Source organism: Nuphar pumila, chromosome 15 (genome assembly GCF_984573655.1).
Source record: "Nuphar pumila chromosome 15, dmNupPumi1.hap1.1, whole genome shotgun sequence".
Taxonomy (NCBI): domain Eukaryota; kingdom Viridiplantae; phylum Streptophyta; class Magnoliopsida; order Nymphaeales; family Nymphaeaceae; genus Nuphar; species Nuphar pumila.
Window position 1 is genome coordinate 30,264,532 of NC_143263.1, and position 19,591 is coordinate 30,284,122.

At 39.3% G+C, this 19,591-nt stretch overlaps 1 protein-coding gene across 1 annotated transcript; it reads left to right on the plus strand.

Moving 5' to 3' along the window:
• The first annotated feature begins 2,828 nt into the window (after positions 1–2,828).
• LOC149814988 (NAC domain-containing protein 75-like) lies at positions 2,829–5,790 on the plus strand. Its single transcript, XM_089990460.1, has 6 exons — positions 2,829–2,951; positions 3,071–3,248; positions 3,394–3,986; positions 4,381–4,623; positions 4,730–4,828; positions 5,571–5,790. The coding sequence occupies exons 1-6, from the start codon at positions 2,829–2,831 to the stop codon at positions 5,652–5,654; spliced, it is 1,320 nt and encodes a 439-aa protein (XP_089846586.1). The 3' UTR covers positions 5,655–5,790.
• The last annotated feature ends 13,801 nt before the right edge of the window (positions 5,791–19,591 follow it).

Consider the following 19,591-nt stretch of genomic DNA (forward strand, 5'->3'; position numbering starts at 1 on the left):
TTTATATTTCTTTTGGCTTGGCTTCTTGGTTATTCGGCTCGGCTCGGCTCGGCTCGGCTCCTGGCTTGTTCAGCTGTGAAATTCTTTTGGTTGGAATAAATTTGGGTATGATCAAGCCTTTTGACTCAATGTTAGCAACTTAGCACACAAATTTGAACCCTGGGACCCAAACTTGGGTCCATGTATGGAGTAGACCATGATTCTAATGGCCTCAAGATTCACCAAAGCTTCGGTATGGACTTGTCCAAGGCTTGAGTGGCTAGCTCGAGCGCGCTAAGATGAAAAAGAGCCAAGTCGGTTTGGTCAAGACTTCAAACTTGGTTCGAACGTAAATCGATCAGCGTTTTGGAAGTGCATGGTTCTTGTGTAAGATTTAGTTCTTCTTAGGTCGTTCTCATAGTTGATGCATAGGGGCAAAATGGTAAATATGATCAGCAGTTTAAGGGAGGAGGTTGAGTAGAGCTGCCAAGCATGATAATGCCATGCATGAATCTCAGGACCGTCCATCAGGTTGATGGATGGATTGGGGTTTCTCCTTCATAAAATTAATAGATCAGATGCTAAAAACATGAGTTTTTTCATAATCGTCCCTCCTTTATGGACAATACCCAAACACAAACCTACCTTATTTGATTTTCCAGAATCATCCTTGCATTTTCAGCAATATCCTTACATTTTATACACTCTTCCACCATGTCATGTCATGTGTAGTTGCCTGAAAGATAGTCTTGCCATGGGAAAAGTGGGGGATGATTTTGAAAAACAGAATAAGGGAAGCATGTTTTTATATTTGCCTTATAAGAGAGGGACGATTATGAAAAAAGAAAAAACTTAAAACAAATACTACCGAAAATTTGTAGAAAGTGAGGCTAATTAGGAGTGTGGATGCACGAAATTGTTAGCAATATTTACCAAAAAAAATAAGACATACATAACACTAGACATGCACTAGGTGATAAAAGAGACATGAGATTTTATGCTAATGAACTCAGTGAGCAAGCGTTTTTTTTTTCCTGGTTATCTCGATTATTTTTTACACTTGTCGAAAAAATATCGACAAAATAGATAAAGTTAAACTTAAAAATAAAAAAAATACAAAATTATTGTCAGACACTTTGCTGTTAAAAGGTAAATATCGAGATTAATTTAAACAAAATTATCATGATATCTTAAAGTATAATAATTTTTTGGATTAACATACACTCTTCCTTCCAAGCATGGGGGCCCCACCACGTATTATTCCTCATATAATAGGAATAATCACCTTTTTCACTCTTCCCTTTTAGGCTTTTATTTACCAAAACATATATTCACTGACATTAATTTTCTAGAATTAATTGTATCTGACCCATTTTTTTAGCAAAAGGCCAAAAACAGAGAACAAAACAAGAAAAGCATGACAAGATACATGGTCATTCATACCTATGTATGTTATTATTTAAATAATTACCATTTATTCCATATAATTACTAAGGGAGAACACATACATGAATCTGGTTTAAACATTGGATTTGTAAACAAAGCCTGTAGTGTGTACACTTAAAAATGCATGCTTTTATGATTATGCAGTAATTAGCCTTTACAATCTCATAAACTCAAAGAAGAAATATTGGCTATTAAAAAAAAGGCATATACGATTAGTTGTTCTATATGGGATTTTAACCTAAGCAAGCAAAAAAGTGCTTTTAATATATTGAAAAATTGTTTACTTGGAGTTATATATATATTAGATGGTGCTTGTGGGGAAAGCTTCGCATTTCCTCACATTATACTATATAATATTTTTTAATGGGTCCATCAAGTGTACTGCTCACTTGCCTTGCATTTCAAGCAACCTTCAAGTTCACCCTCTTCTGCAAACCCCTCATGCCAAAAAGAATGATGATTTCCGCAAGTTGAGATCTCACACACCGAAAGATCAAAAACCATGTGAGTCTTCTTCCTTTCATTTTATCTTTTCGTGTTAGCTTGTTTTTTTATACTTTTTTTTTATTACAAACTGAGAATTACAGTGCCACTAGTGCTTCTGTTGTAGAATTCTTACTGTCATCCATGGGATATGGTACTTTCTACTTTCTTCTATTATAGTCAATTACAGTTTGTGGGAACTTGTTAAAATTTCAAAACAGATTGTGAAGGCCAAATTTTTTTCTTCCTTTTTTGCTTTAGCAGCTACGGTCTAAAAATAATACCATTTAAAAAAAAACAATTAGGGTTTCACTGCTATGCGGACTACGTGCATCCTGCTTAATTTTAGCATAAAGGTGAACGCTTGCCTCACCTTTTTCTTTTCCATTTGGCTTCAGTTAAAGTAGAGCGCGTTCCCTTCTTCTTCTTCTTCTTCTTCTTCTTCTTCTTCTTCTTCTTCTTCCCTTTCACGCACAACTCTCTCTCTCTCTCTCTCTCTAACTAACAACTCGTGATGGGGTGTTCTTCGATCGATTCTTATTCAAATTCCCCATGTTTGTTCCGGAATCTTTTTCTTTGTTTTCTTCTTTGGTACTTTCATGGTTGAAATGAGAAATCCATGCTTGGAAAATAAATTTTCTGATTGTTTATTTCTTTTCTACAGTTCATTTTTCCATGTAAAATAGTGCAGAAAAGAGTGAAAGTGGAGAGTTGCAACTGAATTTAGAAGGTGGGTGGTCTCAATTTTTTCTTTAGTGACCAGTTAGGAATGAAGTGGAATTTGGAAGCGCTTTGCCGCAGCTGATGACGGATTTCGCCAGAACCGGAAGCCGGAGAATTTTCCCAGTGAGCTGATTAAGAGAGAACAACAAGGAATTATGATATGGTGGTTGTGATTAGTTTGGTTAATTTGTCAAGGTATGGACAAGAGCCACCTTCCTTCAATCAGTAATGCGGATCTGATTGATGCAAAGCTTGAAGAGCATCAGCTGTGTGGATCCAAGCACTGCCCCGGATGTGGGCACAAGCTGCAATGCAAACCAGTATGCTCTCTCTCTCTCTCTCTCTCTCTCTCTCTCAAAGAGCACTCATTTTGGTGAGGATGGGGATCTTAAATTGGGTGGTGAGGATGATGACCGAGTGGTTTGTGGGCTTCTTTCAGGATTGGGTGGGACTTCCTGCAGGTGTGAAATTTGATCCAACTGACCAAGAGCTGATAGAACACCTTGAAGCAAAAGTCCAGTGCGAGCAGTCAAAGGCTCACCCCTTGATTGACGAATTCATCCCTACAATTGAAGGAGAAGATGGGATTTGTTACACCCACCCGGAAAAACTCCCCGGTCTCTCTCTCTCTCTCTCTCTCTCTCTCTCTCTCTCTCTCTCTCTCTCTCTCTCTCTCTCTCTCTCTCTCTCTCTCTCTCTCTCTCTCAACACACACACACATGCATTATTATGTTTAACATTGTTTGGGACAAACTGATCCAGGTGTGACAAGGGATGGACTGAGCAGGCATTTCTTCCACAGGCCTTCAAAAGCATACACCACAGGAACAAGAAAAAGACGGAAGATCCAGACAGAATGTGACCTACAAGGAGGGGAAACAAGGTGGCACAAGACAGGCAAGACAAGGCCCGTGATGGTGAATGGGAAACAGAAGGGCTGCAAGAAGATCTTGGTCCTCTACACAAACTTCGGAAAGCACAGGAAGCCTGAAAAGACCAATTGGGTCATGCATCAGTACCACCTGGGCCAGCATGAGGAGGAGAAGGAAGGGGAGCTTGTGGTCTCAAAGATCTTCTACCAGACCCAGCCCAGGCAATGCAATTGGTCGGAGAGGGCCACAATCAGTGGGGAAAACACCTCAACTGAGAGGCTCAAGGCAAACTCACAGTCGAGCACTGAGCATGCTGATCACATGATCAATATTGAGGGTGGGAGTGGGAGTTCTTCCTCCAAAGAAGCCGCACAAAGAGATGAACTCTCAAGGGCTACAATCTCAAGTTACACCTCCTTGGATGTCCAGCGGATGAAAACTGATAGCTTCAGCTTTGCACCATTGAGAAAGAGCTTCGATGAGGTACTCATATCTGCATAAGTTTAGTTTTATGAAGCTTTCAATCTATGAAATTTTCTCGGAAGAATTTCAAAATCCTTTTCCCATGTTCTCACTGAGAAAGGAAATATAATGCATATGGCAAGAAAAAAAAGGAACCAAGAGAAAGATTATGAATTTTCCATATCGTGATATATGTCTAGATTTTTATGATTTTGAAGCAAAGAACATCGAATCTCTCGGACTTTGAATATTTTGCCAACATGGCGCACCATACATGTGAAACAGTCAAGTCTAACGACTTATTAAAGATTCACCAAGACCCAACAAAGAATTTCATACAGAATGAGTTGTTCTTCACATCGTGATTTTGATGATAATAATAATGGGAGGTGGCTTGTTTCTTTCCTTTTTGTAGAGTGCTGAAGTTGCAGATACCTCAACGCATTGCACTCCACGCACGCGTGAAGAGCGTGAGGAGCATGAGAAGAGGGCACTTTGCATGAGTCATGATCAGCATCAGGTGGCAACTGCTTACCATATCAGCAGGCCTTCAAACCCCATCTCCACCATACTGCCCCCTCCAATGCACCAAACTTCCCTTGTCATGGATGATTCCTTTCACATGTCCAGATTGTTCCTCCAAACTGAAAAATTTCAGGTACCCATGTTATTCTTTTCCATAAATAATTCTGATGTCCCAAAAAAGAATATGCTCATTTGATTCTCATATCTGAAACCAAGTTGTGTTCATGTCCACATAACAGAATCAGCAGCAGCAGCCAAAGTTGGCGGACAGGCCTGCTTCTACTTCATATAAACTGCCACTGGACGAAATGTTCGACTGCACCCACCAGGATATTAAAGTAAGTAAGCCATAAGTTGTATTCTTCTTCCTAGAATCAAATGAAAGAAAAACAGTTGGGTGCAATTGAACTGCCATTGACTTCTGCCCTCTAGTGAGAGAAAAGGAAAACAAGAGAAACAGTCGCCTATATAATTGTTAAGAATCTGAGGTCTTGAAAGAATAATGGGAAAACCTATAGAAATTCTTGTGGACCATGGGGTTGGTGTTTGATCCAAAATTAGATTTCTGATTGAATGAAATGTTCTAGAGAGAGAGAGAGAGATGTCCAGGTTTTCATGTGCCCTGGAAAGGGGGGTATAATAGGAAATAAAAATTATCCAAGAATACATTTTCTGATTGAACGTCCATGGTCAGCAAGAGAAGCGGTTATTGAGAGAGAGAGAGAGGAAAATATCAAGAGTGCATCAGAAGTTACTTAGATTTCTCAAAGAAGCAATTATCCATACCTGGAAAGAAGCTCTTCGGGGTCTCACGTAAAAAATAAAAGGAGCAAAAAGAAAGAGGAAGAAACCCAAGGGGGTGCATCAAAAGACATAAGCTTCTGATTGCATGCACTTTGATAAAAGAACTCCCTTTCTGATTTCTGGTCTAATATTGAACGCAGAATCATGGACTGTATTTCACAGTTTCTTTCTTTTTCCAAACTTGTTTCCCAGAGAATCAAAAAACACTTGCACAGTTTTTTTGGAAAAAGCACACCAGTTCTCTCACCCATGTTTCTCTGCGATGGATTCTTGCAGGAATCAACAATAAACAATGCCCAAGAAGCAGAGTGGCTAAAGTACTACTGGCAGGACCCTAACCATCCGGATCATCATGGGTAGGATAAAAATCCCGCAAAGAAATGGAAACAGAATCATCACTGAAACAGTTGCAACCCCCTGCAACTCCTTTCCAAAGAAAAGAAAGAAAAGAGGGTTCTGTCTTACCTTGATTTTTGGTCCATCGAATGCACCTACTAACTGCAAATATGTACAATTATAGTCTATTGTTGAAGTTGAATGAACAAAAAGAGGAAAAAAAAAGAATATATATAAATATACACGAGAACACCAAGAAGAACAAAGCCACAAAAGAAAAGAAAAAAAGGAAAAAAGCTGCGGATGCTGTCGCAAGTTAAAACCATCAATCTCGTGCCCACATATCATCATTATCATCATCATTATTTTTTATGCATTTTCTCTCCCATGTACTCTCTCTCTCTCCCCAAAACACCCCTCCCTATGATGTACATGCCAAGAGGGAAAAGGAGGCCAACGCCTCAGTTGCATTTCTCATGTGTGGAAGATGGGTCAAGTTTCTCTCGCTATAATGGAAGATGGGTGAAGCTTCTCTCTCTAGAATCTTTGTGATGTGTCTATTACTCTTGTTTTGTTTTTATGGACATGAATTTATATAAACCTTTTATAATAACTGAAACCACATTCTTTGACACACACACATTCTTCGATGTCTGTTACTGTGGAAAGAGAGCCCATCTTTACTGCTTTATTCTAGATGGAACCTTTTGCAGTATAAGTGGGCCATTGCATTTTCCAAGAGTCTTCTTTTATGTATTTGCATATATTTATATGTGAATGTGTTAACACTAACGTGCATGGTTTTCTTTCATTGGCGCTTTTTTTTTGTTTTTCTCTTTCTCTTTTTTTCCTTTTTTTTCCCTCTATTCAAGAAGATGATAGAACTTGACGTGCATGAAAGGAAGCTAGTGCGACAGCCTCTAGGCAGCTTCAGTGTAGTTTCTTAGGGAATAAAGAGGAAAAGGCTGAACAAGCAAATAATCCCTAACATATTTGCAAATGACTTGCTTTATGGTCAATTAATGTGTTGGCATCACTCTAGGCTCAATTGGTAGCCTAGAAAAAGAGATCATTTAGCCAAGGGATGGAATCTAGATAAGTAACCATGCAAAAGTTAGGTACATGATCTCTTCTTATTTTGTGTATGGTGCTGTTCTTTACATATATGGACTATATGGTATCATAAAAAAAATGAACACCCACTTGAACATGAAAGGTGAATTGTTTTCTTTCCATTACATGATTAAGGAATTGTTCTTGGACGTTTCTGTTGAACAATACAGTGGCCATATTAAAGTTCTATAACATTGTGCACATTTGTGATTTTGTGGTTGATGTTCTCTTTTAATTTTTATAAATAGAGGAGAATGCTGATGGTAGCAATGGTGGCAGAGGATATACATGATGTATGGTGGAGCTCGTGTCTGTACTTGCACATGATGATTATGGTGGTGGTGGTGGTGGTGATGGTGGTGGTAGTAATGCCTTATATCATTATCAATGGTGTTAGAATGTCTAGTTGTGGTGATGATATATAGTGGCCATAAAATGATGATGGGGTTTGATGGTAGTGGTGATCTTGGTGTTTGTAGTTTGTACATGAAGTTATTGAAGATGGTATGCATGACTCCATGATGGAGGTGATATGCTAATGCTATTCATGGTCTACAGTGATTGTTGTATTATGATATATGGTAACAATGAGGTGTAGTAAAGAACTACATAAGAATATATGGGAAAATATTGGTTACCCTCAAGTGTACCATACTCTTCATAGAAACTACCCCTTCACATTTATTTTCTTGATTTTTTTATAGATCAAACCCTACATATATGATCTATACAGTATATTTAGTAAAAAGCATGTTTTAGATCATCCGTTCATGTTGTATAACCTGATTTTATAGAGGCTACAAAATTCAAAGGTCTACAATGTGTCAAAAATTCACTATTAAGAAAAACATATTTTTACGTTAAAATCACATGATCTAAAGTGCATTTCTTAGTAAACGGACCATGCTGAATGCATTCATGGGTCAAGTTAGTTGAAATAAAGCTTGCACCCATGAGATTAGAGAGTACCATCCTGTACAGCAGTGGCGCAACTAGAAATCCAAATTAGGGTGGGTATAAGTGTGACTGTGTAGCAATGGACCGGCTGTGTGAGAGAGAGAGGTGGGTTTGGTTTGGGGGGGGGGCATAACATTTGGGTTAGGGTGCGCACTGACTACCTTGACCAACCCCCCTTATTGGGGATTTTCGGGTCAGGGGGGCACTTGGCTCATTTGTAGCTTCACTCCTGCTCTATAGTGTAGCCAATATATAGGTTTCAATTTGCCCTTGCACAGGTAAGAGGTTGCTCCCAAATTGAAATGGTATATAGCAGATATAGTGCGACCATTTCTTATCCTAGCGCTATTTTGCCTGAAACAAAAATATTAAACAACATTATTTCAAACACCCAAAAGTCCAAAATGCAGCTTTAGATGGAGACTATGAATACATATCAAGTTTTGGATAGGCTTGAAGACATATCAATGTTCCAAGAACACTCAAATTTGGGTACTTCCAAAACACAAACCACCTAATTGGGCACTCGACTCCTGCAGTGGGGTTGCCTAGTTGGCTAGGACGAACATTAGAACGTTTGGAGGCTCCAGACATCACGAGTTTGATTCTCCTTGAGATCAAACCAGCCATAGGTATGGAGTAGCATTATGTGGCTGAGATTTTTTTATTTTTTATTTTGAAGGAAAGCTGGGGTTAGGAAGACCCCTACCCGATATCTCTTAAGCCTCATGTGACGGAGGGATTCGTACCTGACCTATTTCAAACCAATGGGTTGATAGTAGTGTCGATAACACAAATATGACCCATATTTGGAAAACATCGTGATTTTTATCATGATATTTCAACTGCATACATAGAGCGAAGACATCTGTGATATTTTTTAAAACAAAAAGAACTTAACAGGAAATAAACAACTTCACACACGATATTACGTGGTTCGGCGTTGGGATCTCCTACATCCACGATACAAGCTCTCTACTGAATTCCATGACTTGAACTTGAGTAGGTTCCATTATCAAAGTTCTTTATATAGTTTTTCTTTTTACAATCAAGTATTTCAAACATATCCAGACTCTCTCTCTCTTTGTTATTATCCTTTACGTTCACGTGTTTAGCATTATCAAGACTCTTCATTCGGTTATCATCCTTATCATGAACCTTCATTTGGTTATACCTTGTCACCTTATCATTATTATTCCCCCTCAAACTCGAGTTGGGGTGAATCCACCGCCCGAGTTTGCTTCAGAGTCGATCAAAGTCAATCCGAGGAAGCGGCTTGGTTAAGATATCAGCTACCTGTTGGGAGGAAGGGACAAACTTGGTGATGAGATTGCCATGAGCCACCTTTTCTCGAACAAAGTGGATGTCAATATTAACATGCTTCATGCAAGAATGAAATGTTGGTTTGATAATCATTTGAAGAGCTGAAAGATTAACACAAAATAGAATAGGTGGTTTAAATAAATATATCCCAATGTCCTGAAGAATAAATGACAACCATGTAAGTTCTGCTATTGTTGATGCCATTGCTTTGTATTCAGCTTCAGTACTTAAATGAACCATTGTATGTTGTTTCTTAGCACTCCATGATATGCAATTGGCGTCGAGGAATGTGTAAAAATCTACGGTGGATCTTCTGGTAAGAGGACAACTGGCCCAGTCTGCATCAAAAAAAGCATATAATTGAATTAGAGTGTTAGCCAATAATCGGGTTCCATACTCGATAGTTTCATGAATACACTGTAAAATTCTTTTCACCATTTGAAAGTGAAACTTAGTGGGACTTTGCATGAATTGACTAACATAATTTACATTATATCAGATGTTCGATCTAGTAAATGTCAAATATTGTAATCCTCTTACCAGACTTCTATACAGAGTACAATCATAGAATAATCTTTCACTTTCTTTGGTGGGGCAAAGATTAGATGCCATAGGAGTGGAGATCAGTTTTTCGCCTAGTATCTGAGCTCAATCCAATAGGGCATAAGCATACCATTTCTGATTCAGAAATAAGCCTTGAGCGAAGCAATGAACCTCTATTCCCAGAAAGTAGTGAAGATAGCCCAAGTCTTCCATAGCAAACTCATTGTTAACTTTGGTAACAAAATCATTTATCATAGTGACATTATTTCTTGTGAGAATTATACGTCTACATAAAGTAGAAGAAGCATTATCCCATTATTACTTTGATAAATAAACAAAGAGGAATCAACAACACTAGAATAAAATCCCATAGAGAATAAGAATGTACCAAACCTGTCATACTAGGCTCGTGGAGCTTGTTTCAAGCCATGTAAGGCGGGGTTTATTTTTATCTTTGTACCCAGATGGTTGAACAATATAGACATCTTGATTCAGAAACTCATGTAAAAAAATATTTTTTACATCTAACTCTCTGATATCACAATTGTAGGCAAGAGCAACTGTTAGAACAATTCTAATCGATGAAAGTTTTATGACAGGAGAGAAGGTTTCTGCAAAATCAACTCTAGGTATTTGACTGAACCATTTAGCCACCAAGCGAGCTTTAAGGCATTCTACGCTCCCATCACTTTTAATTTTTGTCTTAAAAACCCATTTGCTCTCGATTACATTCATATTGGGCGTTCGAGGAACTAGAACTTACATATCATTATGTTCTAATGCTAGCAATTCTTCTTCCATAGCTTGACACCAATCAAAACTTTCCAATGCCTCATTAATTGTTTTTTGTTTCAGGGGCACAGTTAGAGCTAAAAAATATTTTGGATTTAGTTTGACTATTCCTTCTTTCGACCGTGTGACCATGTGATGGATATTCTGAACATCTGTCCCAGCAACATCTGAGTTTTTAGATTGAATAACACTTTCTTCATTTTGAACATCAGGTTTAAGAGAAACTGAATTTCCATGATTCTTGTGATTTATCAAGGCTTTGATGATTATTTTGACTCTCATTAGGAAAACTGGAAGCATTAGCTTGAAGAGCACTAGTTTTGCAGTCATCATTAACGCAACTCCTCTGTATAACATTGTCAACTTGATGACAATGATTTGAATAAATAAAACTTACTAATTCTTCATTGTCAATTATAGAGGCAATCAGTTTACCAGGAGCTTTATATGGAAAAACATGTTCCACAAACACAACATATCTGGATATAAAAACATGGCCAGTAGGAGGATAAAAGCATTTATACACCTTGTGAAATTCACTATATCTCAGAAATACACACGGTAAGGATCGTGGATCAAACTTATTTTTGTTACAGTATCTAATATATGCAAAACATTTGCAGCCAAAAGATCTAAGGCATGAAAAGTCTGATTATTTCTTTTTTAGCAACTCAAATGGTGAGTTCATGTGAAGATTTGGAGAAGTCTATTAATCAGCCACACAGTCGTGAAGAAAGCTTCCACCAAAAAACTTGTTGGAATATTACTATGAAAAAACATAGTTAATCCTAGTTTAGTAATAGAGCGATGTTTACGCTCTGCCATTCTATTTTGCTCATGCATTTTTAGGCATGCTTTAATATGTTTAATACCTTTTCCTTTAAAAAAAAATCAACATGTGGCTATTGAATTCTCCTACTTCATCGGTTTGAAAAACTTTGATTTTTTTTTCAAACTGAGTAATCACCAAATTGTAAAATTCAATAAATTTTTCTATGAGCTCAAATTTGGTCTTTAATAGATAAAACCATGTGAATTTTGAATATTCATCAACAAATATAGCATAAAACTTAAATTTTTCAAAATAAGATATGGGTGTTGGCCCCCACAAATCACAATAAATCTTATCAAATGATTTTGAACAATGTTCATCAATCAAAAAAAATGGTAACCTACACATTTTGCCCATTTGACAACTCTGGTATACTAAAGGAGATTTATTCTATCGGTTACCTCAATAGAATTATTTTTAACTACAAAATCAACCAGCTGCATATTGGGATGGTTGAGTCTTGCGTGCCAGAAATCCTTGCTAACGGATCGAAATCGTGTAGAATATTAGAATTGCTTATTCTCTGACATGACTCCATACAGGCCATCAATTCTATTGCTCATCACCACCATATTGTTGCTGACTTGATCCTTCACCAAAAAATTGTTAGACGAGAACTCAAAGTAATAAGGCATGTCAGACGTTAACTGACTAACAAAAATCAAGTTTTTCTTAATCTTATGAACAACAAGAACATTCTCCAATATCAGTTTTTTGCTTCCAACTTTTAAATTTGTCATCTCAGTGTGAATAATAACAAGTTTAGATCCATCACCAATTAAGATTTTTTTCAGACCATGGTACTTATTAAGATTGTCAAGTTTACCTACACCTGAAGTCACATGGGTAGTCGCTCCTGTATCTGAAAACTATGCATTATCTTAACCATCAGAGAATTTTAGCGCTACAAGCACTTGAGGGACATCTGCCTGAAATGCCTGATTAAAGCGATGACAACAATTGATAACACTATGATTTGACTTGAAGCAAATTTGACAGATCATGCCTTTATCTTTATTTTTTACTTGGATTTGATTTCCTGGTTGACCATTAAATTGCATCTTTGGGACTGAATTATTTTCTCGATTTATGGTTTGACCTGCTTGAGTGAACTCACGTTCTTTTGAAGAAAATTGTTGTTTTTTATTGGAATATCGATATTTTTGGTTTTTAGTTCTTTGGCTAAAGAACGATGAGCGGTCGTTCACTCCTTCATAACGATTGCATCTGGTTTGATAGCTTTGCAACAAATCAATGGCTTGTTCATATGATGAAGTTGGTGGCTTTAGCATGATTATAACAAATGATTCATGACCAGCTCCAAGCATGTTCAATAACCAAAATGCCTTGTTATCATCATCCATTGGCTTGCCTATGGCCGCAAGCTTATCACATATATTCTTGAAGCTTTTTATATAGTCGACTATAGACATCATGTTTTTTATGCAATTGCAATTTTTGAACTAACAAGAATTTTCGTTCTTTAGATACATGAGAAAAGGAGGTTATCAGAGCATTCTATACCTCTCGAGAAGATTGAAGTCCAACAATAATTCCAAGGACTTCTTCTGCAAGAGTCCTAGTGATCCACCCTCACAGTAAATTGTTTGATTTCCTCCATGCCATGTACTCGGGATTCATAGCAGCACCAGTTGGAGTCTGCATATATTGAGCCGACATGGGGTATTCCCCGTCAAAAAAGCCTACCATGTCTTGACTTTCTACAAGACCAAGAAATTGGGTCTGCCATAACAGAAAGTTGTGGTATGAGTATTTCACCAATGAAGTCGATTCGATTGAGACAATAACCATAATAATAAAAAGAGCAATATGAACACAAAAACACCCTCACCAGGCAATAGGCTTTGATACCATGAAAACAAAAATAACTTAACCGAAAGTAAACAACTTCACACACGATATTACATGGTTCGGCATTGGGATCACCAACATCCACGGTACAAGGTCTTTACTCAATTCCATGACTTGAACTTGAGTAGGTTGCATTATCAAAGTTCTTTATATAGTTTTTCTTTTTAAAATCAAGTATTTCAAACATATCCAGACTATTTCTCTCTTTGTTATTATCCTTCACATTTACGTGTTTAGCATTATCATGAACCTCCATTTACCTTAGCTAATCATTATCAAGACTCTTCATTCGGTTATCATCCTTATCATGAACCTTCATTCGGTTATACCTTATCACTAGGGGTGGCAATCGGGTCGGGTTGGCGGGTCGTGTCGATGAGTTGGCAGGTCAGCATACCTCAACACGAACCCGGCCCGTTTATTAAACGGGTCGGCTATGGCAAACACGAACATGACCCATTTATTAAACAGGTAACCCGACACGACACTGTTAACCTGTTTAATAAACGGGCCCGGTCGGGTAAACGAGTTGGCAGGTTAGCGGGTCGGGTTCAGGGTTTTACATTGAAAAGTTTACGGGTTGGCGGGTCGGGTTCGGGTAAACGGGTTGACCCGCCTGCCTAACCTGTTTATTAAACGGGTTGGCGGGTTGGCATACCCCTAACACGAACTGACCCGTTTAATAAATGTGTTAGGCAGGTCGACCTGTTTACGACACAAACCCGTTTAAGCCAAACCCGAACCCGGCTAAGAAGCGGGTTGGCGGGTCGGGTCAAAAATTTCCACCCCTACTTATCACCTTATCATTATCAATTTTCACAATATTGCCTCCTTTGAAAATATCAATTTATCGAAATTAATAATGTTATAAGAAAATAAATTATATTAATTTTTACATTTTATGTATATTTTTATATGTTTCTATATTCTATTGACATTTTCTTGTGAAAAACAAAAAATTCAAAAATATGGCAAGTTTTTTTCCCTTGTTGAGAGTTTTCAGATTTGTGAAATTGAGTAGGGAATGGACCATCCAATCAGTTGAGTTCCCTACTTCTAGAAAGACTTTCATAGTTTTTTTAAATTGCAGCATCTTTATGGAAAGTTATCTTGAGAAGAATGTTGGTCATTTTATATGATTTGGGGGATTATTTTGGTCACACGCCCTAACATGACACTTTCGTGTCATATCAGAATAGCTGGTTCCCCGGATGATTTATTCTCCTAGGAGAAATCCTTCCAATATTGTCACCAAGGCAATGGAAGATTTTCTCTTTTCACATGCAGCAGGAAAAGAGTGATGTGTCTTATTCAATAGAAGAAGTTGTTATTCATTTCCTTCACTTTACAATAGATCGGCTGTCGACCAAACTCTAGATGTGGTGGAGGTGGGTAACCGACCCCAAAGGGCATTGTTGGCACCCTTGCCAAACCCTAGACTTGCCTTGTGCAGACATTGGTCTCATAAAGACATTGCAAGAGGAATTGGGTAGTGGAAGAGAATAAGATAACATGGCCCTCTTTATGGATTCTGTCTTTGTGGGGCTGCCTTTAAAAACTTGTGGCACTTGCACCAATTTCCAATAGAAGGTGGCCTGACACCATTTTGGGTTGAGTTTGTATCACTAGGGCCTTTGGAGATTAATGGCCAACATTATAGTGTGAACAAGCACATTTGTAGGAAAGACCCCACAACTCGAGAGCTTTTGAATTGGCAGCAAATATGAGTCATGTGGAAACTAAGACCCTTTTTCTGACATGGAGGAACCACTGCTATGGTTCAGACATTCTATTATGGGCTGAGAGATGCCACTTGTATCGAACCCTTATTTTGGTGTTTCCTGTTGGCTTCGACCTTGCAGCAAGTGGTGCACATTCTAGGTATCGAACTCGCAACGTTCTTCACTCGAAAGACTTAAGCCAAACCACCTACCCAGGTGTACAGAATCCTTGTGGGTGGAAAACTAGAACCGTGACATTAAGGGCATGTTTGGTAACCTCTCATGAGATTCGGAATCTCATGCAGATGAGAGAACAAATCTCAAATCTCATCCGCACATCAGAAAATGCAAATGAGAAACCGTATGTGATTTGAAATCACTTTTGGAGCGAATCTCATTGTGTGATTTTGAGATCACGACTTCAAATCACATGAGATGCAACAAAACATGCCTCAAGTGTTTGTGAACAAGCTTTGTGCCATTATAACTATTCCTATTTATTGATTGTTTGTTTTAGACCTTACACTATATATGGAACCTTATTGGCAAAGAAACTCATCAGCAAGAACCAGTCAGTATATGGTGAATTGGTACTGGAATGTCCATTGATTTTTTATGATTGGATTATGGAAATGATGCTGTGGATGACAACGGAACACTCTTTTCATAGTTGGGCGTCCTGAATGAAAAATATGTGAACTTTTCCCTTTTTGTAATTTTTATTAAGAATATTATTGTCATAAACTTCTATATATACTTTCCTGCATCTTGGTTGTGCTCATACTGTTTTGTATCAACTTTGGTGACCCACTCCCCAGTTTTCTTGTCAAATTTGAGGTGCCTGATTAGGGATGGCAGTGGACCGGAGGACAACGGGGTTCCGCCCCGCCTCGCCCTGTTTGGACCGGGATGAAGGGCATGAAACTGGGATGGAGGCGGGGATGAAAGTTAAAATATATCCCCGTGTGGGGATGGAGGCAGGGATGGACTTACGCTTTTTCCTGCCCCGTCCCCATCCCAATCCCTGCCTAGCCCCGCCCCGCCCTCAATCCTTTAAGGGATGACTATAGACTAAGGGGAAATGAGGCCCCGCCCCCACCTCGCCCCTGTTTGGATCGGGGATGGAGGACATGAAAGGGGATGGAGGTGGGGTGGAGGTTGAAATCTATCCCCGTGTGGGGATGAAGGTTCAGATTTTGAAACGGGCCGGGGGTGGAGACCTTGTCCGCCGCCCTGGTCCACTGCCATCCCTATGCCTGATGGCCCACTTTACATTTTCATTCTTCATCTTTTCTTCTAATAGTTTCTCGGGTGGGTTCAAAAAGGATTTGTTGAATCCAATTTTGCACACCAGAATCAGGGATCAAACACATTTGGCTCCTCATCATTGCTTTCTGCAGCATTGGTTCTATCATCCTAGTAGGGATGAAAACGGGTTGGATAGGGTTGGGCGTGCTTGATCCGACACTCTATCAGACATTTGAAGAGTGAATCTGGTTTTAGAAATGGTTATGGCACAAATTCACGGTGGAGTCCTGGAACTGGATATGATACGAGTCTCTGTTGTACTAGGTCCACTGAAAATGAGTAAGATCAGATTTTCGTACATGATTCTGATCTGGATCTGACTTTATCTGTTTACCTGTCTCTAACAATAATCCAATGGTACCAACTATATCCATTGAGGAATCTGACCTAGGTTCAGATATATACTACTCAGATAAGACAATATGAGTAAGATCCGGTTCAGATCCATGCTAGAACAAATCGATCTGCATCCCTGTTCCCCAGGGTTTGATGCTATTGATGCTTTCATATATGGCCACTGATAGGTCGAGGGCCAACTTGAGTCCGATACTTTAGGATAAGACTCAAATATGCCGAGTAGTGTAACTTGAAATCCAGATTGGGATGAGACTCGAATTCTCCTGGACATGGACCCAGTGTGGGTTGCGATTTTTCAGCTCAAGTTGGCCAGCCTATTAAGGTCTGTCACCTATGTTACTGTAATTTACATGTAAAAATTAGGAATTAGCGCACAACTCATTTAGCTATAGTTGGATCTGTATCTTGCCCAGGAGAATTTTCGAATTCGGGTAAGATCCCTGAAGTTAGGTCCATATATATCAATGTTGAAGTCCTATTAAAATCCCTTTTGCCCAGTTTGCTCTCTCTCTCTCTCTCTCTCTCTCTCTCTCTCTCTCTCTCTCTCTCTCTCTCTCTCTGTGTGTATTGGCCTTTTTAATAAAGCATATGATTCTGTGTACTGGCCTTTTTTGTCGCAAGTGGTGAATCACATGGGATTCGGCAGCCGTTTTTCCAGATGGGTGTCAGAGCTTATTTCCAATGCACAAGCCATGGTGTCCATTAACAGGGTAAAGGGTGAGCAATTTTCTTTGCGGCGTGGCTTACGGCAGGGATGTCCGCTATCTCCGTTGTTGTTTAATACAGTGGCAGAAGGACTTGCGGTGATTCTTAGACGAGCGCAGACAAGGGGCTTCCTACAGTCATTGGATATCCGAGGCTTTTCTGGTCATATTATACAATATGCAGACGATATGCTAGTTTTTGGAAGGGCTTCAATACAGCAGATGCTTCGCGTTAGGCTTATTCTCATGTTTTTTGCAGCGTTGTCTGGGCTGAAGCTAAATGAAAATAAGTGTTCGATCACGCTTCTGAATGGCGATCCGACCAGTCAAAATGCGGCGGAAAAAATTTTCAACTGCGCTATAGGGCCATGGCCGATCAAGTACTTGGGCCTCCCCCTACAAGTCAAGTCAACCTCTAAAACATCATGGGCACCCGTGGTTGACAAGGTGTGTCTTAAGCTCCAGTCTTGGCGTGCAAGATATTTGTCTCTTGCGGGGAGAATTACTTTAATCAGGCATGTTTTGTCAGCAATTCTGGAATTTTTCATGTCGGTCTGTGTCATGCCTGTCAATGTTGAGCATCAACTTAAGAGCGTCTTGTCAAGGTTTTTGTGGCGTGGTGTAAATGGACCTTATAAGAGGCACTTGGTTGGATGGGACTCCATCGTTATGCCAAGGAATATGGCTGGCTTAGGAATTTTTGCTTTGCGTAAAAGGAGTGTGGCATTGGCTGTGAAGCAGTGCTGGTTGGCTCATACGTCACAGGATGCTTGCGCAAACTTCCTCCGGCTAAAATATGGTCTAATCGATTCGCTTGCTGTTCGTCGGGGGGCTCGTGGACCATACACATCGCATTTGAGGAAAATGTGGTTTAGGGCATTGCGTTTGTTTCTTGACAGGGATTTGGACGTGGGGGTAGACGGATCTTGGCTTCAATGGGCAGTCTCGAATGCGGGAGTTTTCCAAGTCCACAAGGTCTACCGTTCTCTTTTGCCTCCAGGTCAGGGCTGGATCTTCAACAATGCTTTATGGGCGAAGGGACCATCTCCGAGGACCAAGGTATTGGCTTGGTTGATTATTCATGACCGGATACAGACCCATAACAATATCAAGAGGATGGGTTTTCAGTTTCCCAGTTGGTGTGTGCTTTGTCGACAGGCCGAAGAAACTACACAACATCTCTTCTGGTCGTGTGAAGTGTTTCAAGAATTGTTTTCAAAAACTTGGAGGGCTCCATCAGTTGTTGTGCGGGAGGGTTGCTTTGCGTTAGATCTTATCCTCGGCCATGTATAATTAGACGTGAAATGAAGTGGAGGACTATTTGGAGAGTTTGGTTATTTACAGGGTGGTGGTTCATATGGATGGCCAGAAATGATGCTACTTTTCGGGATGTCCCGTTCAACCTTAACCGGTTGACCCATAGGGTCTTGGCTGATGTGTATGCTATCTTACGCATATATCTCAAAGACCTGCCTCTGCCACAAACCGATCCTCATATAGATGTTTGTGGTCCTCAATGAGTGTTCTGTTTTGTGTTATTGGTGTTCTCATGTTATGTTGTTGTGTTTGTGTTTGTGCTTGTGGGTCTCAACGCTTTGTTGAGTTTCACTTTTAAGTAACGTTGATCGCTTTTCGGCTCTCTCTCTCTCTCTCTCTCTCTCTCTCTCTCTCTCTCTCTCTCTCTCTCTCTCTCTCTCTCTCTCTCTCTCTCTCTCTCTCTCAATGACATCCTTAAGTGTGGGTGTAAGTGCCTTGGCTCAACCCAAACTAGATGGAGAAATCTAACTGATTAGACCCAAAACAACCTTATTCTAACGTACCCATGTGTTGGGTTCAGTCCATAAACTTGGGCACATTAAAAAATGAGTTGTTTTTAAGAGATCAACCAGCTTGTACAGGAATCATTTATATACCAAACCTAATTGGTTATTTGTAATATTGATGCAAATTGGTTGTCTGCTTTGAGAAAATCTACCAAACTACAAGCTTGTCTAAAATTATCTAAATAAAGCAGAGAAATACTGAAAATCAAAATAACTGGAATTATCTCATCTCCAACTCTAATTAAACTCATCTTTCTGTTGGTGAATGGTGCTGGTGGAGGGTCATTTTAGAAGGATTTCAATGTCAGAAGGTTATAGTGGAGAGCTCAAGGAGAGACGGGGTTCACATAATCAATAATGCTGTGGAAGGGAGAATGAATAGTGTAATTGATTGATCAACAACATGTGGTAGATTTCTTTATGGCGTTTGAAAGATTTTGTTGCGTTTGGACTCCGCGAGAGTGCATTCATGTAGCAGTGTAACTTGAAAAACTTGTGGTCTTGAGACTTGATCGATGTTGGAAGGAAACCACTAGATTGGTTCCCTTTGTTATGTATCTGGTTTTTAATTTTTATATCTATTCTTGAATTGGTAGGGGGTTTGCCTAACCTCAGC